This window comes from Bos taurus, chromosome 3 (genome assembly GCF_002263795.3).
Source record: "Bos taurus isolate L1 Dominette 01449 registration number 42190680 breed Hereford chromosome 3, ARS-UCD2.0, whole genome shotgun sequence".
Lineage (NCBI taxonomy): Eukaryota > Metazoa > Chordata > Mammalia > Artiodactyla > Bovidae > Bos > Bos taurus.
This window is the reverse complement of record NC_037330.1, coordinates 28,575,415-28,593,972: the sequence shown is the minus strand read 5'-3', so window position 1 is coordinate 28,593,972 and position 18,558 is coordinate 28,575,415. Positions and strand designations below refer to the sequence as shown.

General features: G+C 36.9%; 1 protein-coding gene across 7 annotated transcripts in view; it reads right to left on the bottom strand.

Annotated features, from left to right (window-relative positions):
- CSDE1 (cold shock domain containing E1) overlaps window positions 1-14,726 on the bottom strand; it is a 35,564-nt gene extending 20,838 nt beyond the window's left edge. For 2 of the 7 annotated variants that reach the window (XM_005204024.5, XM_005204025.5), the window contains exons 1-3: window positions 14,668-14,726; window positions 7,313-7,707; window positions 77-223 (exon numbers count right to left, since the gene is read on the bottom strand). In XM_005204024.5, coding sequence (XP_005204081.1) covers window positions 77-214 — 138 coding nt within the window. In that variant the 5' untranslated portion in view covers window positions 215-223; window positions 7,313-7,707; window positions 14,668-14,726. 7 annotated transcript variants of the gene reach the window in all.
- Between the last annotated feature and the right edge of the window lie 3,832 nt (window positions 14,727-18,558).

The window sequence follows — 18,558 nt, the reverse complement described above, 5'->3', positions numbered from 1 at the left end:
TCAAACTGAGTGATGCTTCTTAGTCATGCTCTTAACACAAAGAAAAAAAGCTAGGATGACTGCTTCCCTGACTTACAGATCTCTGATACGTGGGGGTCCTCTTTTGTTTTTTAGTCCCAGATGAGGTAGAAGATGAAGATAAAGGTAAAGAAAGTGAAGGAGGGGCTGCAGGAGGGGGATGAGGATCGGATGACACAGTAAAAACGTTCTCCATCTCAAACAGCTGTGATAACATAACACAATGTTTATAACTATCATCAATAAAAATTTAACACATTTGACAGTCAACCTGTGTATCTTTACCTTTACCATTAGGTTACTTCAGCAAAATAGAAATCATTTAACCAGATTTCTATCAACAAAATAAATTATAGCATTAACATTAAAAGGTCAAACCGAAATGCATTTTTAAAGCACTTACTTAATCCCTAATCCACAACATTTATAATTTTTAACATGCCGTAAGGACTCTGGCAGTTGCTACAATGAGACAATTGAGCCCAAAGTCTTCAAAATGTCTCACAACTTCACACAGAATCCAATATTCTCAATCACTTGTCTCCCTAAAGAAGGTTACACACCGGATAATTCAATGGTGTGTAGGAAGAAAGAATCCTAACTAGAATAAATATATTTTGTCAAGAGATAACAATTAGCTTTTTAAATGGTTATTATGTATTTATAGAAAAGGCTTTGCTGAATTGCTTTGTCAGACCATATCACAGATCAAACATAAAGTATTCTGAGGTTGAGTGGAGAGCCTCACCAGAGATTGACAGCGAAGCCCTCCTTTATTTACTTTCAGCATATTAAATTTACACTTCCCTAAGTGCACATACAAATTTAGTTATCTAGTTTAATTAAACTGCCCTCACAAATAGAAAAGGTGTTGAGAAAGATTCCTAGAGAAGAATCTTAGATAGAAGATAATGCTAATAAAGCAAGCAAAGGCAGAGTAGTGGGAGCCAACACTTCTCATTAGTTCTTGTACTTCCACATTATGAAATAAATCACCATTAATGAGATCTGACAAGTCTCAAAAAAACTAAGATCAAGACTGTGATACTTATGCCAGCAATAGTAGTGATAAAACACAAAATCCATACTGTGCCTTAGATATTAATTCATGATAGTATAAAGTTTTTAAATTAAACACTTACAAACTAAGCATCCAGATATGTATTCTGAGTGAGGCTGGAAAGTTTCTGTTAACAGGTAAACTACTTTTATAATACTGCTTATTTTAACTTTGTCCTATTTGTGCCACTGCTTTGTAATGCAAGTATAATCACACAATTTATAAAAATATACACATGTACACTTTCAAATTAATTTGAAAACCACTATTTCACCATGACTTACTTAGATCATGACTTTCAATCTCTGCTTTTCTCATGTTTAGACTATAGTTCTAACCATTCAAGTAAGAATGCAATGATATGATCTGTAATACACAGGCCAGCAAGCTGCAAAAACCACATCTCCACTCCTAGCAATCTAGCTAAACGTAGGAGGTAGTAACTCATTTTTCTCACCCTAAGGGAAAATGAACCCAAATCAGAAGGGATTACAGCTGTCATTCCTTCTAAGACTAAACTGTTCCCCAGGGAGGGCACTGGAATCTAGGCTGTATCACTTGTGTCTCATCGCACTTTTAGATGTGCACATCAAACGGAACTGAAACAGAACGTCTCTTTTCTCCTAGTATCTTAGGTTTTTTTCCTCGACCCTTTATCCAATTTGAGAACTACTTTTTAAAAATGGAAAACCATGTATTTTTCAAGCAACTTTAGATGAGAGAGTATGTTTCCTTAATAAAATTCCTAATTGTACACTTAAATTCTTTTTTAAACCACCACCAACAAAACTTTAAAGAAAACACCATTAGACAAAATGGTAGGTCATTTAAAAAAGAAAAAAGCATATAAAACCAAACAATTACATAAAAAAAGAAATTCAATGGAAAAAGCAGGTAGCTCAGCAACAGATGCTTGTTTATAAAAAAATTAAAGACAAAAAAAAGGAGGTGGTGGTGGGAGGAATGAACCAGTATATAAATGTTATTTGGCTTTTTTTAAAAATAGGTGGAAAATTCTATAGTTGCTCAACTCACAGCATACAAAAAGTATATTTCAGATGAACTGAGTTAAATGCCTTAACAAATATTAAATAAAAATGTGTGTATTTATAAAGATTTTGGAAAGGGGACTTTCTAGATTTAAAGTCAAAAGAAAAAGGTGCAAGGGAAAGGATCGATGTTCGATTATGTAAAAAGTATAAACTTTTATTCTCAAACCTAAAGAGAACAAAAGCACATGTAAATATGTAAGTGCACCATTAAAGAACTTAAGCAAATCAGGTAAGAATTAAACTACTAGAATATAAGCTTCATGAAAACAGGTACTTTTTATTCAAAGCTAAATCTCCAGTGTTACACAGTGTTTAGCACATAGTAAGCACTCATTTGCTGAACTGTGGAAGACAAATAAATTAGTCTTAAAAGATTATTCATTAAAGACAAAATATATAAGCTTCAATTGTGGCAAGCAAATATTTAGATAAAGCAAATTATTCATTTATCAAACTACCAAAGAAAAGATTTAAAAAATATTGAGGAAGTAGGTTAAGAACACGCTAATATTTTTTCATGGTGGTAAACTGGTGTAATCTTTCTGAAATACAATTTAACCACATGTACCAAAACATGGGGGTGTTTTCCTTAATAATTCTACTGCAGGAAACCCATCCTGAGGAAATGTGAACAAGGCTTTATGCAAAATGTGTTCACTAAAATGTTTTAATAACAAATTTCTAGAAACACTCTAAAGTTTAACAATGGGTCAATAAGTCACAGTAATTTATATAACAGCAAAAAATATTTATATGATTTCAACTGGTATTTTAAAAACAAAAAGACCATTAAAATCTACTTTAATACTCACAGACAATAAAATACTTAGAGGGTGTTTTAAGGGCACAGAGGTAAAATTGGTAAATGGGAACAGAATCCAGTACTCCCTTCTCACTCCACCACTCACATTCCTAACCGCTGCTTTATGCACTAAACCATGATGAGCGCCTACAATGTGGCAATGCCGTTCTAGGTTCTACCTGTATAGTAGTGAACACAACAAACAAACATCACCAAGTCCAAGTTTAGACTTTTTCTTCTTGCAACATTTCTTGAATTGTTTCTCCTAACCTAGTCTGCTTGGCTCTCATTAGTTTAGAAAAGGTAGTCCTTTCCCAAGGGGGGAAGGAATCAGATGAATTGGAGACTGCAATGGACACATTTACACTATTGATATTATGTATAAAATAGATAACTAATGAGAACCTACTGGCACAGAAAACTCTACTCAATGTTCTGTGGTGGCCTAAATGCTAAGGAAATCCAAAAGGGGATATTTCTAAATATATAGCTGATTCACTTTGCGATATAACAAATCTAAACATTGTAAAGCAATTATACTCCAATAAAAATTAAAAAAAAAAAAACAAAAATAAACCAAGGTCACCTAATCACAGACAACTGGGCTTTAAGCTACAGACAATAATAAAGTCCTCGAGCACTCCTTACCACTTCCAGTTTGCCACTGCCCGACTGAAATCAATAAATGTTCAAATAAACTCTTATCAAAAAAACCCCAATCTATTTCGCTGTACAACGGTTTTAGAAAATTACTGTTTTCTTAATCTAAACATACCTTCCCTTAACTTCCTCTGCTCCTTTCAGTTTTCTGAATGCAACCGTTTTTCAGACTAACTGCTGTGTTCTGGATATGTTCTAAATAGTTATCCATAATACAGACAGCGCTGAGTGATTATGTTTCTTGATTCTGTAGACTAAAAAGTTTCAGTAACTTCATATAACTAAGAAAAAAAAAATCCTCTATATTACTTAATAAATCAGTAAAATCAGGTTTTCTCCTTCTATTTCTTATAACTGATCATTTATTACTAAAGAAAAAACTAACCTAATAGGGTTAGTTACTTCATACAAAAACCCTGGAATGCTTGTACATAAATATACACATAACTATTTATTACTAAATCTTGAAATGGAAGGATGACAGAATCTGGCAGCACATATGTGGAGACCCCTTTGAAAATCAGTCCATTATTCAAAGTCTTTTAATGTTTATTATGCAATCTATATTTCTGCGTACTGATCACTATGCTATCATGAGATACTCTGTCAAATCTTACTGAAAATTTTTTATCTTGTGCTCCTGGACTTTTGATACAAAGAGCAAGCTCGAAAGTTTGTACACCTGACTTTGAAAATCAATCAAGACATGTAAAGTTCCTGGTCATGGGTCTCCGTTAACTACTAGCACACTCCAGCAAGTTACCCTGTCATCTTATTCACTGGGGGCTTTAGTTTTCTTTTAATGTTTCTAGCTTTGCTTTCCTTCTGTCATCTTAAACTGTCTTGATCAAAATACTCACCAAAACAATCCATGTCTATCTTTACATGCCAACCAAACTTCTTATAAACCTTATTCTTTCTTGGTACTTTTTAGGGTCAATCCCACTCTTCAATATTTATTCATTCCTAATTATGTACTACTTTAAACTGTTAAAAAAAAAAACAACAACAAAAAACAAACATCTCTTAAACGTGGTTCTCATATGTAGAGAGTAACCTTATCAAGGGTGTATGGAAGGTGGGATGAATTGGGAGATGGGGACTGACATATATATGCTACTATTTATTGAATATAAAATAGATAACTAATGAGAACCCATTGTATAGCACAGGGAACTCTACTCAATGCTCTGTGGTGATTTAAATGGGGAGGGAATCTGTAACAGAGTGGATATATGTATACGTATGCCTGATTCACTTTGCTGTATAGAAAGAAACTAACGTAACATTGTAAACCAACTATACGCCAATAAAAATTAAAAAAAAAAAAAAAATTCTGTGATCTACTGCATTACCAAATCTGTTTTGTTAGCTGCACTCCTTTTAATTGGAATTCACAACTGTACAATGAGAACATGTTTTAATGTCAATATCCCCACTCATTTATCTGTTTGTAAATATTTACTGTATTAGTATTTAGCCTATGTATCGTGAACTAAACTGCTTACTAGAGAAAAAAGAATACAAAGATTAGGTTAAACAAAAAGCACTTCTACTTTAAATCCATTTTCACAATTCATGTCAAGGCAATCAAAGCTCTAGCATCTTGTCTTTTACCCTTATGAATAAAGATAAAAGCTGCGCAATTTCAATCTCCATTATTTTATCTAACTCAGCACAATTGGTAGGAGTCTGAAATTATTTTTAAAAAGTCAGACGAGGAGGGAGAAAGAAACAAATAGAAAAAGCAAGTGGTGAAACAGCCTTAAAACTAAGTAACTAAATGTCTGTTTATGGGTAATTTAAATAAATTGGTATTACTGGTAGTTCTAAATTAAGAAATAATGCTGGTTCATAGTTAAGGTGATTACCACAATTAAGCTTTCAACCTTTAAATAAATTGTAGGTATGGGTCCAGGTGCTTTTTGAAACAGTAATGAAGCTTTTTTAAGACAACAATCTAAGAATGATCTGTTTTCATTCCCCATCTGATTTGATCAATGCATGCATGCTCTGTCACTCAGTCGGGTTCGACTCTGCCACCGACGGACTGTATCCCACCAGGCTCCTCTATCCATGGGATTTCCCAGGCAAGAATACCGGGAATGGGTAGCCATTTTCTCCTGCAGGTAATCTTCCAGACCCAGAGATCAAATCCTCGCCTCCTGCATTGCGGGCAGGCTGTCTGTCACTGAGCTGCCAGAGAAGCACGCATTTTACAAAAGGATTACTACCAAGTGCTCCCCGAAATTATCTTCCTTGGCATTCCTTCCTGGCTACCTCTATTTCTTTAAACACTCTTCTCTTTCGCATTTCTTCCTGAATTACCTATAAAGTGATGACTCCTTTCTGAATTCCAAGTCTTTATTTCTGATTTCAGAAAATCTAGAAACTAAAGATTTAAAAGGAACAACTGCCCTTCACAATCCTACCTCCCCCAAACAACCACTGTTGAGCATTCCATATTACAGTATTTTCTCAACTTTAGATTACTATCTTACAAACAAAATAGATTTCCACAAGTCCCCACTTGAACTTCTCTATTTCAATGAACAAAGGTTTCTAACTTGGACAACTGGATAGACTAAATTAATTCCCTCCAGCCTCATTTTCACATTCAACTGGTCACCAGTACTATTACTTCTACCATTAAAACAAGCAGTGTCTACCTTTTTCTCAGCCTTTACCCTAGCTTTTATCTTCCCTCCACTCTGTCCACTGTTTGTAACACACCTTCCCATTGTCAACTTATCCCTTAAAAGCAGTACCGTTCGTCTTTTAAAGATACACTTGTGAATATATAACTTTAAAATCTGAATTAATAAACTATTTTAGGTTTGAACTACAAAATCCACTAAGTCCTTGCTTATAAACAGCTGATATCTTTCCTGAAGAATAAAGTCAAATATAGTGGGCCCTTTAGAACCGTCCAGCAAGCATCCCTTTCCAGTTACTCTTTCTGTCCCATAAACCTGTATTCTCTACTCTGTTAATAACAGACTACTCAATATACATCATGGGCTTTCAGATTTCCCTAGATCAGTTCATTCAGTTATCTCTAGTGAAGTCGCGCAGTCGTGTCCAACTCTTTGCGACCCTGTGGACTGTAGTATACCAGGCTCTTCCGTCCATGAGATTCTCCAGGCAAGAATATTGGAGTTGGTTACCATTTCCTTCTCCAGGGAATCTTCCCAACCCAGGGACTGAACCCGGGTCTCCTGCATTGGGGGCAGACGCTTTAACCTCTGAGCCACCAGGGAAGCCGGCTGAAGTTATCTCTAGATCTCTACCAAAGACCCTTCTCTCTCTTAACAAAGTACTACTCACCTTCAAACGTCCCTTTTCCTGCACATTTTCTTTACCCAAGATTACCGCAAACAAGACTGCAAAGGGCTTTCCTTTCTGAAGCCCTAATTTCTAAATAGTACCAATGGAGTTTTCTATGAGACCAAGAAATCAAGAGATCTGCATATATGAATAAATATCATCTTGGGTGAAAAAATCCCAGTTCTGGCCATAAATATTGTCCTCATCTAAGAAAAGACAATTAAGTTAAATAAAATAAACTAGCGTTGATATTTTCAGACGAAGAGTTGAAAAATATAAACTGTTTTCAGAATACTTTTAGAAGCGAGTAGATTAAGATTTTATACTTAACCAAATAATTAGGAAATCCAGAATTATAAACTAACTCTTGCCAACAGGAAACGATAAACCTACCTCGCAGTGATAATCAAATATTGCACTTTCAGTAGTATTTGCTGATTCTTCTTTTTCAGCAGACGTTTCAAAGAATGAAAGTTGCTAGTATTAAAAAAAAAAAAAAAAGAGCGAGAGAAAACGATCTATCAAGCTAATAAAGAATACAACTGCTGCTGCACCGGGCAATCTCACAGTACAGCACTGAAGAAAACAAAGACTACTAGCAGCGTTGGGAAGTGCTCTTTCAAAGCTGTTGAGTAGGCACAAACTTCTTGTTTCAGATCAAGTGTTGTGTCTTCAACTTAAGTGTACTCTTCTTTGGTCTTGTTGGTTGTTTCGAGGTTTGTTCCTTGCCTGATCTGAACTTGAAGCAGCAGTTTCAGGTGGTAAAGTCTGTTCTGTTACACTTCATACTAGAGATAAGAAATTAAGACATTAAGTAAATAATCAGGGATAGAAGGTAGGTAGAGGGAAAAGCTCATCTCATTAACTTAGAATCAAGCAATGCAGAAAACTTGGAAGCATACACATTCATCACTTAGGCAATCTCTCAAGTGTTAATGGATACCTTTTGTGGTATTGTACACTCAAACTCTGAAATTATTTCACATTCCTTATTGATATGCCTTCCCCACAAATAAATTCAGTTATATAATGTTCTACTTAATGTAGCGTTTTATAACTACCTAGCACTGTGTTATGAACTGTGGAAAATATGAACGAATTTCCTGTCGTCAGAGAATTTATACTCATTGAAAAAGTCACACATGAGAAAAAAATTAATTATAGAACAAAATATCAAAAATTAATTTGCTCAACTAATATATGGATATCTACTACTGACATACTATTTGAGAAATACTACTTATGGTTTATTCATCACTATCTGGGCATTAAAGCTACATGGTCAGAGGCTTTTAAAGAGGTGGCATTATTTCAGTTTAATTAGGAGAAATAGGCAGATTTTTGAGAAAAAGAAAACAGTTGAGTATTCTAGGCATAAACTGTAACATAAACCAAACTAGAATACACAATTAAATCATAAGTCCCTTGAGAGCAGAGACCATGTATTTGATTTTCTATACCTGACATCAAGGGAGCTTTATTTGTGAATGACTGTTACAACAAGTGTGGTGTGTTGTTGCAGAGGAATCAATAGACTAGCCTGGTTAGAACAGAGTGCTGGGTTAAAGTGAAATGAGATATATGGTTTGACAGATGTACCAGAGCCAGATTATGAAGCATTTCAACTTGATATATAACAAGAAACAGAGAGCGTTAATCCTTGATGAAACGATATGAAGTCCTGAAATCCTATGAGATGACTTCATGAAGGAAACAGACATCTCATTTGAGTTGTTGCCATAAGCAGGTAAGAAATGTCTTGAGAAGAGAAACAATTGAGAAGAAAACAAAAGAGAAATGAAATGTCTATTTCACCACAAAATTGTGCTTTTATTAGCTGTACAAAAACGATTATTTTGCAGTGCCTCAAATGTTAGCTAAAATGGTGCTGTTAACCAAAATGACATACGGGGAAAACTAGAGGAGGATTTGGTTTTAGATATGCGGAGAAATGGACAGTATATTTGAAGAACATCAGAAATCAGAATGACTACAAGGTGAGGTCAGAGCTGGTGAAACACCTTAGAGGAGGAGAGCTCAATACTAATCACCAGTAAATGCTACAAACAAAGTTATTTAATCTCCCTGAATTTCAGTTTCTACAATGCAAAATGAAAACTCAGTAGCAGCTGATCTACTGCCATTGGGTAAATATTCCATGACTTTATACTGTAACTTCAAATATCAAATGTTACATTTGTTCAATCTTTCAGTTTTATTTGGATCATTCACCTATTACCCAGACTAGACGCTTCTTTGAACAATGGTTCTCCAATCACTGGGAAGACTATGTCCAGTCCCCAAGCAGTAACCTGAATGGCCTGACTCAGGGCCACTTCTGTAACGACCCTCCGTCTCCATCTACACATCCAATTGTGCAAGTCTTATCAATATTTCAAGGTATCTTTTATATTCATCTTTTGTTCTAAATGACCTATTTGTCCAGTCAGACAACACATTTGCTAAACTTCAGTATCAACTCTTCCCACATTCTGTCACATAACACTACCAGACTGACTTAGCTAAAATTCCAATTTCATCTCACTCATCTCCTTATCCAAAATCCTCAGTGATTTTCCCAGCACTCTAAATGGGAATTTCTTAATCCTGACTGCAAATCCAACCCACTCGGACAACTTGGGGCAGGGGGTGCACGGGGAATCAAAGCCTGGATCCCAACATGAGATTCAAATTTAACTGGGTTTAGGTCCTAGGCACTGGGATATTTTCCTCTTCCACCCATTTCCCCAAGGTGTTTCTGACTTCCAGCCAGCATTGAACCACCATCACTCAAGGTGTGTTTTGTTCTACTTTACATCTTTCTTCTGCTCTCCAATTCTTCTAGATTGGTACATTTTCCTTCCTAATTCTTAAAACATAACTCTTGGGAGATTTCTTTATGCATATGGGTCTCGCCACAAAGTATATATTTTGTCATCTTAAATGTTACCAAAAAAAAAAAAGAAATCCTTTCTTGACCATTCTAGCACAGATTACCTAATTCCCACTAAAGGGGGCATTAACTCCCACTGATGGCATCATTCTTTTTTGGTACCAAATTTTCTGCACTTGGTTTACAGGTTTATGTATCGTGTTCCTTTAATACGCTTCAAATTTCTGAGAGACAAACTCAAGTTTATTTCTTTATCACAGGCCACTTTAGTACCTTACTAGGTACTAAACTTACCACAGCAGAAACTAATATAGCAAAAAGACAATGATAGATAATAAGCAAAAGACAATTCAAGTTGGTATACAGTTCTACCAACTGTAAAAAATTTTGTTTTTACTGAACTAGATAGTCTTAATTATCCAACCAAGAAGTTTTGAAGTGTCTTTGAAAAAAGACACCCACCTGGAATTGAAATAAACTGGCTATTCACTCATGCCAAGATTATTAGATTCATGGGTGGTACTGACGAATAATTTTGCTTTAATCCTAAGTGTACCCCCTACAGCATCCCCCGTACCCCGCTGTCCCCAGACACTTGATATACAGAGCACTAATTTAAAAAAACTAGGGGACTTCCCTGGTGGTTGGTCCAATGGTTAAGACTCTGTGCTTCCACTGCATCGGGCATGGGTTTGGTTCCCGCTCGGGGAACTAAGATCCCATATACTGCAGTGTGGCCAAAAAACCCACAAAATCTAAGGAGCAATTTAAATGTGAATCTGAGAGTCTTCCTGACCACTAGGTAATTAACTTCTTTCCCTTTGCTCTGTATGGGAACACTATCACCACTAATTATCAACAACTATGCCTTGCTGTTTTAGCAATTAACGCCAATTCTTTTACTTGAACTGAAAATCCAAAGAGTCATGCCCTATTTCACCTTCCTTAAAATTATCATCACCTGTCTTACTGTCTCCTCTAGTTGGCTGCTTTATCTCAAAGAGCTAGCTGAAGCCAGGCACATAGTAGGTACCAAAATAATACATATGTTGAACCAGTACATTTTTACAGCATTACTTCATCTAAAGTGCTATCATATAACCTAGTTTATCATTTTGACAAATTATACTCAAAGTCTGTACAGCATTCACTTGGGAAGAATGTTAAAGAAATGATAAACCAGTCTTTAAGTCTCTCCACCTAATCCACTCTGTTTAAATTACTTTCATTGAAAACAACAGCAAAGACCCAAATAGACAGCATGGAACTGAAAAGGTTCTCTGTTGATTTATGACCAATACTCATTCCTGCCTTAACTCCGAAGTTCATAATTCTTTTTTTTCCCCTCAGTTCATATTTCCTGATGCAGTAACTCAAGACAAGTTTAATTTTATATAAAATAAGTTTTCAGTTTCACTTTGGGATCTAAGGAAAGTGATAAAAATTTAGATAATTAACCACCTCAAAACAATTTAAGTCATCACCATGTTGAGTGGAAATAAAAGAATATCAAATTGCTGCAACTATCTTTTTGTATATATAGGTTCACTGTAGTAAAAACAATTGTGATTACTAGACACTTAAAATTATACCCTCCCATCACTTAACTTCTTTTATAGACACTAATACTTTGAAATAGGACAAACAGCAGTGTGGAAAGAAGCTGAAGAAATCCTCCAGACACAAAAATCAGAACAGTGCAGAGCAGCACTGTCCAACAGAAATATTGTACAAGTCACATATGGAACTTAAAATATCCTAATAATCATATTAATGCTGAAAGAAACCAGTGAAATTCATTTTAATTAAGTGTCTTATTTAGCCAAATCCAAATGTCATCACTTCCCACAGGCAATCGACATATTTTTAATATCCCTTGAAATCGAATGTTTGTTTTATATTTCAGCACATTTCAATTCAGAACTGTACACAGTTCAAGGGCACGAAGGCCACACAAAGCTAGTGGCTACCACAGTGGCCGGAGCAGGTACAGACTAATTACGGGAAAAGGCATTGCCATGCCCAATAAAGCAAAAGCAAATGTAAGGCCGTTGGGCAAAGATCTTTGCTGATAAAAAGCAGCAGTACCTAGCAAACTTGCCCATAGAAAGAGTTTGCAATTGGCAGTTTACACTTACTATCAATACATCCAAGAAGCAGAAGTCCAAACAACTAACTTGTTATATACCAGCTGCAACCGCAAACCAATGGATAGTCCACAGGTTCAATGTGAATAAATTGCTGAATTTATTTTCAACTATAATGTTTTACCTCAATATTAAAGGGCATATAATGCTCCCCAAATAATCTTTCAATGCACCGTACTCAGTTTAATACCTCTAAAAAAATGTATCACAAGAGAAACATCTAAGTAAATGGGAAAAAAGTTTTGAATTATTCAGTTTTTTTAACTAGACACTCATACATGCAAGTGGAAAACACTCCAATACAAGACAAAGAAATTTTTAAAAATCGTAATTTGGCAGAAATTATTTAACAGCAAGAAATGATGGGATTCAAGAAAACAAGTTACTCCCAACACAGCAACGTCACCACTGAAGACACTCCTGCTATTAAGTCTTAAAGAATAGTTATAATTCTTCTAGTTATAATTCTCTATTATGAAAAATCCTACAAGTTAGAGCTCTCCATAAGACAGTCTGTGTTAAAGATCTCAAAGTAGTTCCCACTTTGTTTTTTGAGAAGATGATAAATCAACACCTTGTATTTTACAGGATCAAGATTTTAATTTTGTAATACAGTCCTTAAATTCAACTCCTTAGAAATCTGCCCACACCGCATTTCCATTTTTAAACTACCTTGTTAAAAGTATGGTCCTCACAACAATGTGAATGAACTTAATGCTAATGAACTGTACACTTGAAAAAAAGGTTAAAAAGGTAAATTCCATTCTGTATTTTACAATTTGAAAGAAAAAAATAATCTTAAAAATGTTGGCCCTACATCGTGTGTCTTTAAGTGGAGAGAAGGGAAAACAGGAATAAGATAAAGCAGGACAAGTCAGTTTTCACATTCTCATTTTTTATTTGGTAGGAATTTACCAGAATTTTCAACCAAACTCTAAAGGTCATACCTGTTAAGTCAGAACTTATTTACAAAAAAGGAAAACCTATCTTCTGCGCCTCAAATACTTTACTTTTCAACTCAGCTGCTATAAATACTCATCTCGATGGTAAGCATCCAGAGCAGCTGCAAAATCACTCAAACCACTACCATCTCTTTTATTTCGGGCCTATGGCTACAAGGCAAAAAAAAAAAAAAAAAAAAAAAAACAAGGTTGAAAATTTTTCAAGATTTTATGACTCGTCTACGCCTGTTCAAGTATATAAACCCCCTCCTGACCCACACCATGAATACCCAATATTGGTTAGTACCAAAATGACACCAAGGCATTACACTGGCCCTCAATGTAGTATTGAAAATGCTCGCCTTCTAGAAACTCAAATTGAAAATTACTCAGCGTTTTTTAACAGTAACTTAATATTTGCGCCAATAATTTGATCACTACATTTTACAGATTAATAGCTCTAGTCAATAGCTGGCAGTTCACACCATCCTGATAAAAAGCTTAATCACAGGAAATATTCCAAGATTTAACTATCACAGGCGTCCTCTCCTGCTTTATTATCCTGCCTACCAACTGTTTAAGAGGATCACATTGTTTCGCTCATTTTAGGTGCAAAACAAGGAAATTACCTCGGACAACGTTCAGCCTTTTCTATTTGCGGAATGAAGGCTGTTTTATTAGAATGTTCCCTCCCTTACTTGTAAGTTAAGCAAGGGAGGAGCTATCCGGGTGTTTCCAAAGGAAAACCTTAAAGCACAAAGAACCGTGGCACTAAGATTTCCTACTTAGGATAGAATGGTAAGAACCTCAAAGTGTCTGCGACTAGAGCTCCAAAAAAACTACACAGAATGACCAAGTCAAGCCTTTCATTGCACAACATGGGCCAGGCTCTTACACTGCAAGAACCCGAGAAGGTGGTAAGAAGAACGCCACCGAGCTCTTAAAAGAGTTTGTTTTAACCCTAGAATTAGACGGGTGAGAGCCCTGTGCCTAAGTTCAGTGGCCGGTTCTCTTTCTCAAGAAGCTAAAGGAGAGGGTTAGACGGGGAAGCTGGGGTTCAGACCCAAGATAAAACAGCTCCGGGTGAATGGCAATAAAGATGACACTTCGGCTGGGCTACCGTGCCAGAAGTGGCCGAAGAAAGGAGGTGTCTCTAAGCAACTTAGATGGAGCGGGGTCTCAGTTCATACACAAAGGAAGGGCCACTGCCGCACTGCGCTCTGGTACTAGTAGGCAGTTCCGCAAGCAGGTGATGGCTAAAAAACTAGTGTCCAGAGTCAGAGTAGGCCGCTCTCCTCCGCCTCCGGCTCTTCCAGTCTCACACAAAGGACCGCGCCACCACCCCCTCGCCCCGCCCGCCGGGACTTGTAGTTCTCGTTTCTCCCACCAAGCGGCTGAGGGGGAAACAGCCAGACTACAACTCCCAACAGCCTCCGCGCCCGAGCCCCGCACCCCTGCCTCCATCTTGGCTGCGGTCGGAGCCTCCATTTTCGCTCCCTCCCCCCACTTTAGTCACCAGCACCACCACGCGCTGCCTCCTGGCCTCCAATCTTCACTTCGGCTCTGCAGCCTGATGTGAGGCCTAGACAGTTGAACGAGGGACGGGTGGAAAAGCCCGGGGTGGGGATTCAGGGCGAGGTGTTATCTACCCGGAGCTCTAGGAGTGCCCACCCTGACTCAGAGGTCTCACCCGTTTGTCTTGATTTTTTCATCCGCCCTTAACTTGGCTTCCTGCTACCCCCATTTGGACCCTGAGGTCGTACTCACCCCAACAGCTCAGCGCCCCCTCTCCAGCGCCGCCATAAGCAGCACGGCCCGGTACGTAGGAATAAATCTCGCTTCTCTCGCGAGACTTGCAGGCTCCGAGCGCGTGCACAGGAAGGGGAGGGGGAGTGTATCCTTAGTACGCCTGCGCACGAGGGCTGAATGACGCCAGCCAGTGTGCTGTGCTTAACCACAACGGAGGTGGTGTCTAAATTCCCCTAGATCCCCTCCCCCTTGAGCTGCGGAAATCAATCTCTGTTTACTGACTCCACTGGGACGCACGGGGCGGGGTGTCGGTTGACTTTCAGTGTCTCTGATCTTAGCAAACTTGAATATGCTTTAGGCTTCGAGACCAGGGTGAACCTCCAGGGAGAATAATTTGGAGGACGTATCAGAAATGTCATATAAAGGATTTCTATTTCCTCAGCGATAATCCAGAAGTTCCCAAACCGCAGTTTCATTTTTTTCACATTGGAGGCTTTCTTGTCTGCTACATTAGACTGGAATTTTATTTAGTATAGAGTTAGATTTTTAGCAAGCTAATTTGAACGCCCTAAGTGAGAACTTTATCTCCCATAAACTATGTTGCTTGCAACAGACAGTGAGTGAGCGAGGTATCATGGCTATTAAACTCCTTCAACTGACCTTTCTAGTTACTGGAAGGTGTTCATAGTGTGATCCAAGGTGCTAAATCGGTAACCAAAAGGTTGAAATCAGGGTAAATGGGTGATTTATCTCATAAGGAGAGAGGGTAGGAGGGAAATGTTAATTCTGGCCACAGAAAAGTTTAATGAATTATACCTTGCCAAAGATCAGGCAGTCCTTTTTGGTGAGAGGAATGCTTTTCTGTGGCTCTCTCACTTGAGAACACTGGATTAAAAAATGACCAGTCATGCTTCTGAGAATTTGCCCACCCACTTTATTTTCCCTCTCAATACTTATTTGTCCTGCATCTTTTATGTGTCGTCGCTAGGATGTATAATAGTAACAACAAATGGACATGGTGCTCTCCTCAAGGAACTTTCAGTCTAGCATCATTAATCACAAAACCAAAATCCGAACATACGCATTGAAATAACTGCAATGAAGGAAAGGTGCACAGTGTTATGAGAGTATGTAACCTTGGATTATAAGAGGAGGTAGTATCTTACTTCTGATGTTCAAAGATGTTTTCTCCAACTCTTCTGCTATTGGCCTAATCCCACAAGATGCCCCTTCTCTTTGATGCTTCCCCACCCCCACCCCAGCTTTCCCAGGCTGCACTGTCAATGCTTTTATGAAAACTCACTCTGTTTTTGCTAGTTTATACTAGCTAGTGATACTTTAGAACGGGGCCTGTGACATTCATCTTTGCATCGCTCTATCCTGACAATGCCTGACACAGACAACCTTCAAAAGTTTGTTGAATGAATAGCACTGAACGACAATATAAGAAGTTGTTAGAAAGTGGAGTGTTCTGTTGGGAAGTACAGAATGTAAATGCATCAGACTAGCTGTTTTGTTTCCTCTGTTCGAATCTTAAATTGAGATTTCTCTGCCCCAGTAATAGGTCCATTTGGATATTCTAATCTAATGTTACAGAGAAACTGCCCTGGGCTCTTGCACTAGAAATAAGGTCATGTGAAGCCGGGCTAAAAGTAGAATTAGGTCTCAAATATCACAGCAATGGGAAATGTAAAAAATAATAGTCTCACTAAATTCTATAAGTACAAATCCTATTAATGAGAATAAACTCTCAATTTCTACCATCACATGTAACTTCTAAAGACCTTAAACCATGTAAGACCTTAAACCATTTTATCATCTTTATTCTGATACAGCTCAATTGCCTTTATATTCCCCCTTGATCCATAATTGGTATCAAATTATATTTAAGACAAAATGCAAATATGTATAAACCCAGAAGCATATATTTTAGCTTCCAAGCATTAAAAAAAGTAAGAGATGGAGTAATTTGATTTAAATCACTGGTTTAAATGATTTAGTCTTTATACAAGTACTACTCATAGGTTTCATTTTTAGGTAGAGATAGGTTTCATTTTTAGATCACATTTTAAGGCAATAATATTTATTCAAATTAATTTTGAAGCCAAGTAAAAAAATCCAAAATGTTTTCATGTTTATTTTTTTAACTGAAGTTAATTAAAGCACAAGCTTGTGAAGTTACTTGGAAAATCATTTCCTATACAAAAGGATAATCACAGATTTGGGGAAGATATTAAGTCCATTAAGGAATAATAATCAGAATTTTTAAATTGCATATTTTATTTATCGTACTAATTTTTATTTCTGAGAAACTTAAATAGACAATGAAATTGATTGTAGTTGTTTTTTTATTCTTACAATTACCAATAAGCACATTTTTCCAGAGTCTACTTGAGAATTGAAAGTAAGTATCCTCTACACATTTATAATATTTTCTTGGAGCAGTGATGGAGAGATTTTTGTCAGTTCTCTGTGAAATGAGATAGATAAGATCAATGTAGAGATTTCTTTTAAATTTTTATTTAATTTGAATAAATTTTAATTGATTCAAGATTTAAGACTGTTTTTATTCTCATATGTCTTTCCTAGCTAGGGAAGGTAATGGGAATTTCCTGTATAAAATATGGTAATAGTGAATGGCAAATGGATCCACATTCAAAATTTCAGAACAGGAAAACACAAGTTAGAGCAAAAACTTTCATAAAGAATATTACTTCTATAGGAATCAAATAAGACTTAATCTTAGAACCCCACAATCCAAAACTTTTATTCATCAGCAAGCCCCCAAACAGTTAAACTGATTTTTTGAGAATAACATATAAGAATAGCAGTTATTAGAATTTAAATAAGAATAAGGCGAAAGCTTAATATAATGCTTCCCTTTAAAATGTCAACATTGCACTTAACAGAAGAATTATGTGGACAAGCTAAGCTCCACACTAAAAGTAATAACCATAACATCTGTCAATTAGCCAGAAAAAAGCATAGAGCAAAGCCTATTTCAAATTTAATTAAAAATAAAGCCAATTGCATTTAGAATAAAATCCATACTCTTTTACCATGATGTACAAGGCTATAAATGAACTAGTCCCTGCTAAGTCTGTAACTCCTGATTCATTGTGTTTCAATCCACTGACACCGCATTGCAAATTTGTTCAGACTTCAGAATTCTTACCTTTTCTCTTGCCTCTGCCTGGAATGCTCTTTCCCCAAATCATTAGATATTTGGCACTTTCTCATCACTCAAGCCCAGATGTTACCACCTCACAAAGATCTTTTCTAAAGTAAAAGTAACCACTATTACTATTACTCTCCATATTACCACTATTACCATTACTCTTTATAATATTAGCTTATTTTATTATCTTTCAGCTCAGTTCAGTTCAGTGACTCAGTCATGTCTGAGTCTTTGCAACCCCATGGACTGCAGCATGCCAGGCCTCCCTGTCCATCACCAGCTCCTGGAGTTTTACTCAAACTCATGTCCATTGAGTTGGTGATGCCATCCAACCATCTCATCCTCTGTCGTCCCCTTCTCCCGCCTTCAATCTTTCCCAGTCAGCGTCAGGGTCTTTTCCGATGAGTCAGTTCTTTGCAGCAGGTGGCCAAAGTATTGGAGTTTCAGCTTCAACATCAGTCCTTCCAGTGAATACTCAGGACTGATTTCCTTTAGGATGGACTGGTTTGATCTCCTTGCAGTCCAAGGGACTCTCAAGAGTCTTCTCCAGCACCACAGTTCAAAAGCATCAATTCTTCAGCGCTTAGCTTTCTTTATAGTCCAACTCTCACATCCATACATGACTACTGGAAAAACCATAGCTTTGACTAGATGGATCTTTGTTGGCAAAGTAATGTCTCTGCTTTTTAAGATGCTGTCTAGGTTGCTCATAACTTTCCTTCCAAGGAGTA